The sequence below is a fragment of the Myzus persicae genome, unplaced genomic scaffold (genome assembly GCF_001856785.1).
Source record: "Myzus persicae strain clone G006 unplaced genomic scaffold, MPER_G0061.0, whole genome shotgun sequence".
Lineage (NCBI taxonomy): Eukaryota > Metazoa > Arthropoda > Insecta > Hemiptera > Aphididae > Myzus > Myzus persicae.
The window spans coordinates 356,578-370,434 of NW_019101675.1; the positions used below are offsets into that span (position 1 = coordinate 356,578).

The window sequence follows — 13,857 nt, forward strand, 5'->3', positions numbered from 1 at the left end:
TTTATTATAATATTTAATAATACCGGCTAGTGACTAGGCACATGTATCTAATACTTTCATACTCTCATTAAGAGAAAAAACAATCATTTATTCATTATGCACATTTATAATTATTGCAATACTTGCCGAGCATATATATTTTGTCAACCGTTTGAAAAATGTATTTGATTTAATGATTAACAGCACTATCATTAAGTACATAAAATATGTCAAATATCGCAACAATTTTAAAGACAATAATTTGTCTATCAATAATAAATAAATAAATAATAATAACAACAATAATTAAATTGTAAAGCAAATGATTTATTGTTAATAGTACATCAAGTCATGGGTGATAGATATTTTTGATTTTGAAAATTAAAAAAAGATAGTATATAGAAAATCAATGAATGAATATGTGATAAATTAATTAATGGGAAATGACTGTTTAAAACTTTACGAATGGTTTTCCTTCTAAATATTTATCACAGAAATAATGACTCAGTACTAGTAAAAACCATCATTTTCATAAAAATCCTAGTTAAAGTATACAATTACTGGATTATATATTATTTTTATATTTAAATAAAAAGGAACAAACACGAAAAACTCGAGAGGGTTATTGCTAATCTGTGTGGCCTAGTTTTTTCACAAAATAATATACACAAATACAATAATTAAAATTGATGGACCAACATTATTATTTAACAAAGTTAAGAAGACTCTTCAACTTTACGGCAAATTTCATCTGTAAATTCTGAGCATTTTGCTTTCCCACCCAAATCTCCAGTCCTGTATTTGCCTTCTTTGATTGTTTCAAAACAAGCTTTTTGAATAATATCAGCTTGGCTGTTGAGTTCCATGTGACGCAACATCATTACAGCTGATAATAGAAGAGCTGTAGGATTGGCCAAGTCTTTGCCAGCTATATCCGGAGCAGTTCCATGAACCTAAACAAATTCATTTTGTTTAAAAATTAATGACAACATTAAATTGAAGTAATAAACTAATAAGTAAAAATTACTTACAGATTCAAACAGAGCACCATTGCTGCCAATGTTCCCACTGGGTGTCAGACCTAAGCCACCAACCAAACCGGCACACATATCTGACAATATATCACCATACAAATTAGGCATTACCAAAACATCATAATGACTTGGATCTTGAACCATAGTCAAACATACGGTGTCTAAGTACTTTTCTTCGAATTTTATTTGTGGGTACTTTGAAGATGCCATACGGCAGCACCTCAAGAATAAACCATCAGACATTCTCCTATAACATTTCACATTAATTAGAACATTATACACAGTTGAAAAATAATAAGTTCATCATTATTCATACATTATGTTAGCCTTATGTACGGCAGTGACCTTGGATCGTTTATTTTCAACAGCATATTTAAAAGCGAATTCAGCTACCCTAGTTGAAGCTTCTTCTGTGATCAATTTGATGGATTGTACAACTCCTTCAACAATTTCATGTTCAATTCCTGAATATTCACCTTCAGTATTTTCACGAATTGTTACTACATCTACATTCTCATATAATGTAGGATAACCCTCAAGTGAGCGACAGGGTCTTACATTGGCGTATAAATTGAATTCTCTAGAAAAATAATGAGTACATATTGTAATCTCAGATAAACAGAAATATTCAAAATACATTTATGTTTATTATTTTTTTATGATAGTGAATGAAAATATACATACTTTCTAAGCGCCAAGTTCAATGAGCGATGTCCTTTTCCAACTGGTGTCATAAGAGGTCCTTTTAATCCAATTTTATTAGTATTCACCGATTCAATAGCTTTAGATGGAATTTTCATTGTACCATCTGGTGCTTTTACAGGAGTAACATCAACTACGTCCCATTCAATTGGAGTCTAAAAACAGAAATATTTGGTTTTAATTACAAATGCAATCAATAGGTTTTCAGCTAAAGGAATGAAAAATGGTTGCAACCAACAGATTTACTTTGGATTACAAGTCTAGTAAGTATCTTTAAAGAAAACATTCAGTCTGTCATCAGCTGCTGCCTACCAAATTAACAATACCATAGAAATACAGACAATTAATCCAACTCTACTCAACCACATTCAATAAATCCACTCAAGTAAAAAGGATTGAAAAAATAACTTTTAACCCTTTAACATGTTTGACCTATGGCATGTAGTCTCACTAATAAGTGTCCAAGAGAGTCTGATTATTTTAAATTCTAAGTAAGAAACAGTCACTTACTTTGGCGGCTTCGAAAATCTTCTGAACAGCAGCTGAGATTTCAGGACCGATTCCATCGCCGGGGATCAGAGTCACTTTGCGTGCGTCTACACCGTAGGAACGAGCTAGGTATTGGGTAACGTTGTTCTGTCAACAAACCAACAACGGAATTCGTCGTTAAGGGTGAAAATTTATACTCATACACTACTGCGACGTCTATCGGAATCGACAAACGATCCGTTTTTCGCTACAAACCGGATACTTACGATCTTGTGGAATATCCTGTGAGCCATGGTGAATGTCGTCGGTGGGAGATGAGGTCGGAAAAGAGCTCTCTCAAAGGGTTTACGGTCGGGAGAGAATTTTTCTCCTCAACTAGACTGGCCGCAAGAGAGGGTTAATCACTCGATCGTATTTTTAAAACGAAAATGGGTGAGAGGTTAAAGGAACAGATGTTTTACTGAACAGGAGAGCGACGGCTCGGTGACCGTACGTACGAATCACGATTCAATAAAATACGACGGTGGCCTCTGATACTCGGGCGGTGTTCGTGTCTTTTTGTTCCATGACGGCGCCGTTGTCGGAGGGAGAGAGCGGCCACCCGATACGATGGCACCTGATAACGATTCTGATTTCCGGTGAAATTTAAATTCTGTGGAGATAGAGTTACCAGAAAGTAGATAAAATTTAGAATATATTATTATATTATTACGTATTTAAGTTTATAATTTCATCATGGACGTATTTAAATTATAAGTTGATATATTTTAATACAGGGTGGTCTAACCCGCAGCCCTCCAAGTTTTTTTTTTTTTGGCCCTCCTTTGATATATATTTACTAATATTTTAGTGTGATGAATTTAAAAAAAAAACTAAGGTGGAGGGAGATGGCGTGATGATAAATGTGTAAATTGAACTGCTAACTACAAAAGGTCGGACCCCCCTGTAATATTTTATAGACATGTATATTTTATCTATATTCTAGTAATACTCTGTGCGCAACAGTATAATATAATAATATATTCATGTCCATGTAACAGTATGTATCTGTTATCTATATTAGCTACTGAGCACTGCTCGCTGTAGTTCTGTTGGTAGAGTTAATAAAAATGGAAATAGGGGGACGAGGTGACCGAGTGGTCTGACTCTTCCGCTGCGACGCAGCTGGACGCAGTTCGATCCTCGGCCACCGGGCGGCATTTTTCTCCGGACAAGTCGCGGTGACCGGAGAGCAAGTGCTGCCATCCCCCACCCCCGGGGCATGGCAGAAACCTACGGGTGCCCCATTCGAAATTCTGCCAAAACAAACACACACGTGTTCCCCCTACCGTTCCAAAAACCTACAGTACCTACTAATAGCTAATGGCCACAGTTGCCGGGCTCAGGATCAATTAAAAAAAAAAAAAAAAAAAAAATGGAAATAAGAGGAAAGTAGGTACCTTAATACCTACCTATACTTGGTGACCTCACCACCCCGCGACCTACATCAATTGTATTATTTAAAAGATCAATGAAGATGAATCCAATATTTTATGGCGTCTTACGATTCGATTCGATTTCGAATTTCATGGCGGTCATGATAGCAGTTTATCAGACTTAGGACGTCTGTTAATAGGTAATTACTAATTAATAATAACACAGAATACTAATTTTGTGATAATAAACTCATTGCCACTTGCCACGCTGCTATCTCGTATTTAGTACTGATCTCAGCGCTAGCTATTGAAAAATCTGAAACAACGACATTTTACACTTTGGACGCGGAATGCAATAATGTTATGGCCGTCTAATGTCCATTCTGCAATATTTCAATACAATATTATTCCTATGATTCATGTACAGACTAACGAGCTAACATTGTTTTGTTGAAATATGCATGAACAGTCAATATTACCTATGTATAAGTACAAGTAGTAATAACTAATAGTACCTACCTATCTATTATAATCTTATAAAGACATAAAGTGTACGCATTTATGTAAAATTTACCGACGTCCAGTCACTAGAACTTTGATCTTACGTAGTTATTAATTATTTACACTAAAAATCGTTATAATATGCGCATAGGTACCTACGATAAATAATAAATACAATTTTGTATCCATCAAAAACTTAGAAATAGACATAACATTTTTTAAAACAAACACATTATTAACCACTATTGTGAAATTTTCATAAAAATAAATAATAAAAATAGGTACACAAAAAAAATGTAATTCGAACATCAATAATAGTTTATGTTACAAGTTACAACATAGGAATATTGATTATTATTTAATATGTAATAATATTATAGGAAAGAAAATTTTTATTTTTTATTATTTTATTTTTTTGCATTTCGTACCTACATTACCTATATTTTAATTTATATTGAATAGAAAAGAATAATTATCTGTTTCTTCAGAAACAGGTTGCTAAGTAATGTTATAAATGAAAATTGTACCTAACTTAATTTACTTAATAAAAATGTATTCTAAAGACAATTACTGTGGGTGTTGCAATAGTACGGGAGATTCATCTAAAACTTCTTTACAGAGGGTATGAAAAAAAGTTTCATGGTTAAGTATTGAGTTTGTAATGGAAAAATAAATAAATAAAATTTTCAATTGAAATTAATTTATTATTATCATAATATGGGGTGTTTCATAAGGTATATTGTTTTTTAAATGGTGTGTAAATTTTTGTTGTTCAGTTGGTGGCATAGTTTTTATAATTTCTGTTGCCTATGGATGTCGAGGTTTTTAGTAATTCATCAATATATTATGTATTTGTTTATTTCTCACTATAGAGCGACATACAATCGAGAGCAACGTGTTTTGTCAAATTAAAACCTATTATAAATATGGCGATTGGCGAGTGTATTGCGGTATCTGTTAAGAAAAATCGTATAAGCCTCGGACACCATGAAACACCGACCGCAACAACAAAAACGAGGCTGGTCAGTAAATATGATGTGACAAAATCAACTGCGAAATTAAAGAGCAAAATTAAAAATTCCGTTCTTTACAAAATACCCTGCAATAAAGATAAGACAAATTGATTATTATTTATTACCACAGAAACCTTAGGGTCTAAACACTTTAAACATACGACCGGCGTTTGCCATCTGGTTTTTTTATACATAGAGTTAGATTGTGATTTGTTTTAAACAGACAGTGAAGATTTCACTGTGAAGTTATTCGCCGGCTCCGGCATATTAACTGCGCTAGGAGTAACACGGCCGGCCGGATCTGACACCTGACACAAAATTATGTTTGGTTGAACCTTTTTCATTTTGGCACAAACGAGAGTTGGCGGAAACGAAAATCGAGTTTTTTGGCGATAAAGACCGACGTGACGCCCATACCAACTTATCCTTATTATGGTTCAATAGCAAAAATAAAAATACACATACTTGCTGTTAGTCATCTCTATATGCGAATATATTGAATTATTAAACTTCTGATAATTTAGTTATAAGTTATAACATATAAGATTTTACCCTGTTTCTAAAGATTTCAAAATAGTGATAAGACCTGTATGCTATTACTGAACTGTCAAAATAATGAGTTCCTTCAAAGGACCGCCTTAAATGTATATTAGGTACCATCTCTTACCATAAGAGTGGTTACCGGCTTTATTTCTATGCTAGGTGGATATCAAATTGTTATTCGAGTGACCTGCCTTTTGATGGCCTCTAATGTCCGTCTTTCTCTATAGTATACCAACGTGAGGCATGCCACTACAAAGGTTTAAATGAACAAATTAAGATAGTTAAGAATGAGTGTTAAGCTCCGGTTTCTATATAATATTGTGTTTTTGTTTTGCAAACGACTAAACTATTATTGTTATAATGTTATGAGAAATTATTTCTTTGTTCTTTGGTAAAAAATCTTAAGAACTTTATACAAGTTTTCTCGTGAAAATTTTACACCAGTTACAAAAAGAACCGAAAGTATAACACCTATGCAATATAGACTCAATTCCCGCATAAATTATATTTAACTCTAGATTATACGTTTATTAAAATTAATTTAATACCTATGTGCTAGGCCAAGAGCGGACATTCGACGTCGGCTCGGTACACAAAGTACGTATGGAAAATTACCCTAACGGGAGTAGGTACGAAACAAGCGAGATAACAATGATAGGGGAGTTTGTTAATCTCTGCGAACTTTTAAAGTCCCCAGTGACGTTTAAAAAACGGTACCCCCAAAGGCCCGAACACTCGTTTTAAGACGTTCTAAAAACTATACATTACGGTCTACGTCAATGGTATACCGCGACAAAATATTCGCCGGACGAATTTCTTAGTCCGACTCCACTGTGAGCGGCGTCTAGGACTGACCGCGGTTACCTTCGGGTCCGTTTCTGCATCTCCCCGGCCGTCCCCGGGTGGCCGGGTTACCGTGTCCTGGAAATTAACTGCTTCGTGGTTAAGTTTTTTCAAGCCGTTTTTAGACTCTGCATCACCTAACTGTGCTGTCACGTTGTGTATCGAACTTAACTGCAGCGCGTCGGCTTCGACCGGGCCGAACCAGTGTCAAAGACGACGATACGTATGACAGTATCTCGATTCCACAAACTTCTGCAGTGGTAGATCCTACGTTAGACGATTTGCAGATGTCGAAACGATCAATTCTGTGGATATGATGGACAGCAACCCTATCTCAAGTGCATCACCTGTGGAATTCGACAGGACTGCTATATTAGACATAGATTTACATCGTCGGTTTGCCTGTAAACTCTGGAGATCACTACCTTCCGCCATTATAGGGTAATTTTCCCGGAGATCACTGATAACCTGATTAATTAAATCGTTTGGTAAACTTAACCTAACCTGGACGGCCACCCAATCGTTTGTGCAGCGACAAACTAGCGAGATCGCGGTCCACCAACGCTTTTGGATGATTTGTCCGGAGATCGCCAAAAACCTGCAGCAGACGTTCGGTCTCAGACCGGACTTTGACATCTGACGAATTCTTCACTACGGTACGGTTAATAAATTATACGAAGAATATGTACAACTGTACAAATAGTGCAATTATTGTCTAAATAAATGTTTTTTATTATATATTTGAATTATTATTATAAGCTTCTATTAAAACTTTAAAAGCAATTATAAAAATTCAAAAATGTTTATTGTTTTCATCAATTAGTCGGAAAATAATATAAATAATGACAAAAAAAAGTTGAGGTCAACTATGAACTAAAAAAGTTATTTTTGCGTTTGAATTATTGACAGTTGAATCAGAAATAACAAGTAAGTAAAGTAGATTTTGAAGAAACGATCACTTTATTTTCAAATCTTCAATCTAGGAGAAAGTTATAAATGTTTATTGTTTATAGATTATTAATATCAATAAAATTGAGATTAAAAAAAGTGTAATACCTAATAATAAACACATTTTTTTTAGATTATATTTTATTCTTATAATATAATATATATTAATAGTATATTATATTTACCATAACTATACTTGATTCATTCAACATAATATGTACAATAAAAAGCTCATAAATCCGATTTCCGTTATCGCGCCCAAAGAAGTTATTCACTTATTTCACTTCCAAAATATTAAGAATTGTATGGTCAAACCAAACTTTATATTTGAATGACTGATAATAACAGAGGAATTTAAGATATAATACTGTGCATAGTATTTTTAATCAGCAATTTAAACTTTTTCATTTTTGACAATTTATCCACAGTTACATGGTATTATGTCCAAAAAATAGTTTAATATATAATTACCTATTATTTACTTTAGCGTAGTATTTTATTATATAATATTACTATAATACATATATGCGTGTTCTAAGATCGCTTCCGGTTTAGATATGCACCCACCATGCTACAGCTTCTCCACTCCGCCGTCCGACGTTACCACACAATGGAAACGTCTTTGTCGTCGATCGTAAGATAATAATATATTAATATTTCATATTTTCATATAATATAATATGTGTGTGTTTGTGTGTCATATATTATGCGTATATATCCATTACGCACTAACTCAAATTGACGACATTAAATTCCTTAAACTGTGCACGCGGCCGTAAATCATCGTATTATAATATTATTATACTCGGAGTGACGAGTCAACTTCGGAGGTGGTACGAGAGAGGGTGGGGGATGACGGTAAAATAAAATAATAATACTCGTCCTCTTTCGCTCCTCTTCAGACTCCAGCATTTCGGGATGAGACAATATATATTATACATGTATACACACGATAAACCCCTTTATATAGTATTATAATATATATGATGTTTGTCGTCGAGTACCTAGTGGGATACTGAGATACTGCAGGGATGTATAATACATACATGTATAATGTATACAGCAGAAGGTTGCCTGATGACGAAACCGCGTCTTGTGTTATTATTATTATTATTGTTGTTGTTAATATACCTATATAAGTATATAATATTAAATGAAATACGCGATCGCTTTAAGTCTTTCCCCGTCGCCGCGTCGAGATGCGCTAGATATATATACCTACAGAGCCGCAAAGAGCTTATCCGAAAGGTATACATATCATATTATTATATTGTAATATATGCGCTTAGGTATGTATACAGAGTGTCTCGCATTGTATTTGTACCTGCAGTAATAAATAATTGTTTTCTAATCTATTGTTTTTCAGTGCCAAACGAATATTTAAATAAGACGTCGTACTTGATTTCACTATTCTCAAATTCCCGATGTATAACAAATGTAGCAGATGAATAATATTTAAGTAACAGATGTATAATAATTATTATTTAAAAGTTAAATGTCCATTGTATCCTTAAAGGTTAAGAATATACGGCAGGCGGGTATACGGAATAGTATACCTAAACCTGTACACATATATATATATGGGAAGGGTACATGGACTTGCATAGCATAGACTGCACCCTGTATGTGTAATGTGTATACGTCACCAAATGCGGAGCTAAGACTGTATACGGAAGGGAAAGAAACTTGCACGCGTACATCGTCGCCGTCGTCTCGGCGTTGTTGCGACGGGCGGGACGCTGCGGCGCGCTGATGTCTGTTGTCTAACGTGGCGTAAAGGGAGGAAAACGTTTTCCGCATTAATCCCGTCCGCCTCGGTTGAATACATTACAGTATGTATGTATATACACAACGGAAACTATTGCAGTGTGTGTGTGTGTGTGTGTATGTGTGTGTGTGTTCTCCTCTCTCACACTCTCCGTCTCTTGATCAATCTCCGACGACGTACGCATTAAAATATATACATATATGCGTGTGTGTGTACAGCGGTAAACTGTATGTATATATATATGTGTGTGTGTGTGTATACAGTGATGTCTCTTGTGTTCTCTTTTCTCCGTCGTGCGGCGTCTGTTCTTTTGTCGACGCATTTTAATCCGAACAAGAGAACGACGAAAACCGCCCGGCCCACCGACTCCAACCTTTTAGGAGCATTTTAATATCCCCGGGGAACTTGTAGGACGGGGTATATATATATTATATACGTATACGCTGTATCATATAATATATACACACCGTGTATGTAGTCGACGCCGGCTCGATGATTGTTGACAATCCAAATCGGTATTATAATATGTGTGTGTGTGTGTGTGTATGTGTGTGTGTATGTGTACTGTATATTATATATTTATATGTGTTTCGATACGGACCCACACGACCGTAATGACGAAACAGGATTATTTGTACCTATCACGGTTCGGGTAACGCGTGGGATGAATATATATGTGTGTGTATTTATGCATATTGAGTATAGGGATTATACGCGGTTTGATCGGCACGCGCGTGGCGCGCATACGTCTGACTTGAGCGAGTTTTTATTGCGCGAAACCCTAAATGCGGTGTAGGTATAATATTATATCGTTATTGTGCTTATACGTGTTGTTGTAAGTATAGTAAGTATCTTCTCATTTGATACTTATGACATTATTATTTTTAAATGCCATACCACTGTTAAAGTATATTAAATATAAAAAATAAAATCAAAAGTTGATTATTTTTAAGGTCTTTAAAATATTAGATAAAAATTAGGTAAATTGGTGTGGCAACAACAAATTTTAGCATCCCCCCTCCGGCCCTCCCATATTTTCCTTTAATAATGAATTTATTAAAATTCTAATTTTTGTAATTTTTAAATATACTGAAAGACCACATTTCCGAATTGTTGACATATTTTGTACTACTTAAAAAGCGTTCTGTTTTTCAAATGAAAATTCCCATTTCTAGTTTAAATTTATGCTTTTAGGTATATTTTTAAAATTTCAAAAAAATAGATTTTGAATAATCGCATAATTTTATTAAAGAAAACAACGGGGGTGAGGGTGCTTGGAATAAATCATTCTGTATAATTGTTTTCACGTTTTATTTGCAAACACCGCTATCAAAGTAAATGAAAAAGATATACCCTCATAATAAACGTTTTAACTGATTATTATACAGCATAATGCATAAATCACATCGCGTGTTAATTGTCCAAGGATTGGAACTGTAATATCATAATCAAAATGTCTGTACCAAAAGTAGTTAAAAATCGTAGTACCTGAAAACAAAGATTAAAATAATGTTGAAATAATGATGACATAGTTTTTTTTTTCATTTTCTCACCAAATTCAGTTATTCATTATAAGACGATAATTGAGTAGTATTTAGTATTTTAGTACCATATTTATAAAGCGATATAAGTACAATTGGCGATTTATAATACAAAATAATTATGAGAATGAATAAAAAACCCATAAAAAGTATGTCTACATAGACATGTATATCAGCCCTGTTTCCCCCTACATTTTTGTTTACCGTTTAAAAATTCGAACAAAGTTTCCTAATACAATATAATATATTTTTGAATAATGAATAATCCTTTATCTAAGCTTTTAATTATCTTGAATAATAGTTCAAATATCGTACACGTTATTTTTGTTTCTTTGTTTCCTTCGTGTTTTTAACTTTTAAATGTTTTCTGCAAATGAACCTACAAAAATCTCTAGATTTTGATGAAATATTATTTTCGTTTTATATTCATTTAATTTGATGAGTATCCTGATGCAGTGGCTTAAATAAGGTTTAGTTTTTTTTTTTTAGTTATTTTATCTATTATAACCTATTACATTAAATAATAAATATGTTATACTATATGTGTTTGCTGTAGAAATACAAATAACTAATATGTAAGTAATATAAAACAAAACACGGAGTACATTTTTTTTCTAATACAAACATTTAATTAAAATTTAAAATTATTTATTAATTTAGAAATAAATCTGTTGTGTGCCGTATAATATGTTCTAGCTGTTCTAACTTTCTAAGTTTAGATACCATACCGTATTTAACATTAAAATGTTCTTGTTTGGTCCCGAATTTGTTTGTATACGGGTAGATTTTCGTAATAAATGTAAATTGAAAAATATTCTAAAGAGCATAAAGTGTACACCGTACAGTGTACTAACTCTGAATACTAATGAAGGTTTCCAATTAACAATTAAAAGTTACACTTTGTAATTCATCAGCCTTATTATGTACAAAAACTAAAAGATATGAAGGTTTCCTGAGAAATCTTTTCTTTAATCAGTGACTTTAGTCTATATATATATGACGGCTCGACGTTTTTGAAATTTCTTAGACAGACAAATGTGAATATCGAGTTTAATCAAATATTATGAATTATGATAAACATACAAAAAATACTATACAACATTCATCACAATTATGTCATATGACATCTATAAGTGTATGGAATTTATGTTTCCCAATTCTCATAGGTACTCTAATATAATATTATGTTTATTATATTGACTACCTAATATTCATAAAACATTATATATATTTTGATTTGCCTATACCTACACGCACATAGATAAATTCTGATATTTACAAATTGCGCCTCTTAATGGGGAAAATAAGTTATTTGTATAATATATTAATAATTAATAAATTAAAAAATGTATGCTAGTTTACTAATCAGTTTTCATTAACTAGATAACTTGTTAACAATATTCTAGCAGATCTTTCACGCAAATTTTAAAATCGTAATTTTATAATGACATTAAACATTTTCATCAATCGACATTTTTGTATGAGACCGCATCTTAATCTAAAATTTAAACACAAAACGTAATTATTTTTTATCCAAATATAGGTGCTTTTTCCCGCGCACATACTGGGACCGATTCAGGGGGTGTCAAGTGGCCAAGCCAAATTACATATCTTTATTTGGTGTAAGTGGCAAACAACCATACCACGCACTTACATAATTCCAAATTATTTTAAAGAAATATTCCATCTAATGATTTAATTCTATAAATAATTAAATAAATTTAAAAACTGTAAATACAATTAATAACATCTAAATCCATACATTTATTGTACTTGGACCCCGGACATTTTTAATTAATAAAAATTATATAAAATATGAGAAATTTAAAATTATCGTGACACTATTAATTATTTTTGTTTTGTTTATTGTAGGTATCTGCGTATATATATAAAGTATAATGCATCACATTTAAACAATTTAACAATAAGTGCAAGTGATGGATTTAATACATACATAACATTTACAAATGTAAAAGATAGTCAACATTAATTGTGTTGAGTACATTTAAATTAAATGGATGTCCCTCTCCTCAGATCATCACTATGTCCACGTATCAAGCGTCTTAAACACCCATTCAAGTATTATACATGTACCACCTTTAATATATTATATTTCTAATACTTATTTGAAATTCAAGTTTATAGTAAGTATTACTATCATATATACGTATACAGTATATGTTTCAGTTTGTCTTTTTAAGCTCAATTTTCAACTTTAAATTTAAAAAGTTTATATTCCAGTTCTATACATATAATACAACAATGTATACGCTCGAACAAAATCTATTCGACGATCTTCAGAATTGCAGTCTCAAATTCTCAATAATCTTTTACTTTATCTGGTGCTAAACTCGTATCAGAAGAGTATTATTATTATTATTATAAGTTATTACAATCGTCGTCGAGGGTCTTTTAGCGTTACTTACCTACATAATATATGTGTAGACAAATTCGAAAATAACAAGACACGGACGAATGGAAAAACACTACACAATAAAGTTTGTTCACCGACAGGTGTGTGTCTCTTCTTAAGTTAAAGATTTCATTTCATTACACCGCTTACCGCTTATTATGTTTGTATGTACCTACGTCACGGGTACATAATGTATGGCGGATTGCAGCTGTCAGTACATGCCGCCGAACACCTATGTATTACTTACACTGTATACGGTTCAACGCCTTTAGTAATCAAAAGTTTCCCTATACCGTACAGCTAAAACCAATTCTACCCCTAACGTTTTAAAAACCCATTGCTTTCGAGTCTTGATTATTTTGTCAAGAGGGTTGTGAATCATTATAGCCGCTGTTTTCCCAGACCTTTTTCCAAAGCATACTCGAAAAGTCTCAATCGTCATTTGTTTTCAACTGTTGGGGATTTTTTTAAAACATAATATATAGAAATTAAAAAAAAATGGTTCACTATGACACTTGTGGTATTCTTCTCCCGTCCACACGGGCAAGGGAAGGGTTAGTGGAGATTTAACGGCTTCGCGTATATCGGTCGAGCTTGTTGTAACGAGGGGTGGTTTTTAAATCCCTCCGTTTTTTATTCAACACCGTGTGTTGAAATTAATTCTGCAT

At 33.0% G+C, this 13,857-nt stretch overlaps 1 protein-coding gene across 1 annotated transcript; it reads right to left on the reverse strand.

Annotated features, from left to right (window-relative positions):
• Positions 1-285: 285 nt before the first annotated feature.
• Positions 286-2,714, reverse strand: LOC111030110 (probable isocitrate dehydrogenase [NAD] subunit alpha, mitochondrial). The gene is made up of 6 exons (XM_022309470.1): positions 2,471-2,714; positions 2,226-2,351; positions 1,698-1,870; positions 1,330-1,593; positions 1,011-1,260; positions 286-932 (listed from the first exon to the last, which is right to left on the reverse strand). Exons 1-6 carry the CDS (start codon positions 2,495-2,497, stop codon positions 696-698), a joined length of 1,077 nt encoding a protein of 358 aa, XP_022165162.1. The 5' UTR covers positions 2,498-2,714; the 3' UTR covers positions 286-695.
• Between the last annotated feature and the right edge of the window lie 11,143 nt (positions 2,715-13,857).

What these genes read in the sequence shown, in the direction of transcription:
- LOC111030110 (XM_022309470.1), bottom strand. Translation starts at nt 2,497, where the DNA reads ATGGCTCACAGGATATTCCACAAGATC. An exon ending in AGATTTTCGAAGCCGCCAAA is followed by an intron (nt 1,871 to 2,225) that starts GTAAGTGACTGT and finishes TTCTGTTTTTAG; the next exon opens with ACTCCAATTGAATGGGACGT. An exon ending in GTACATAAGGCTAACATAAT is followed by an intron (nt 1,261 to 1,329) that starts GTATGAATAATG and finishes GAAATGTTATAG; the next exon opens with GAGAATGTCTGATGGTTTAT.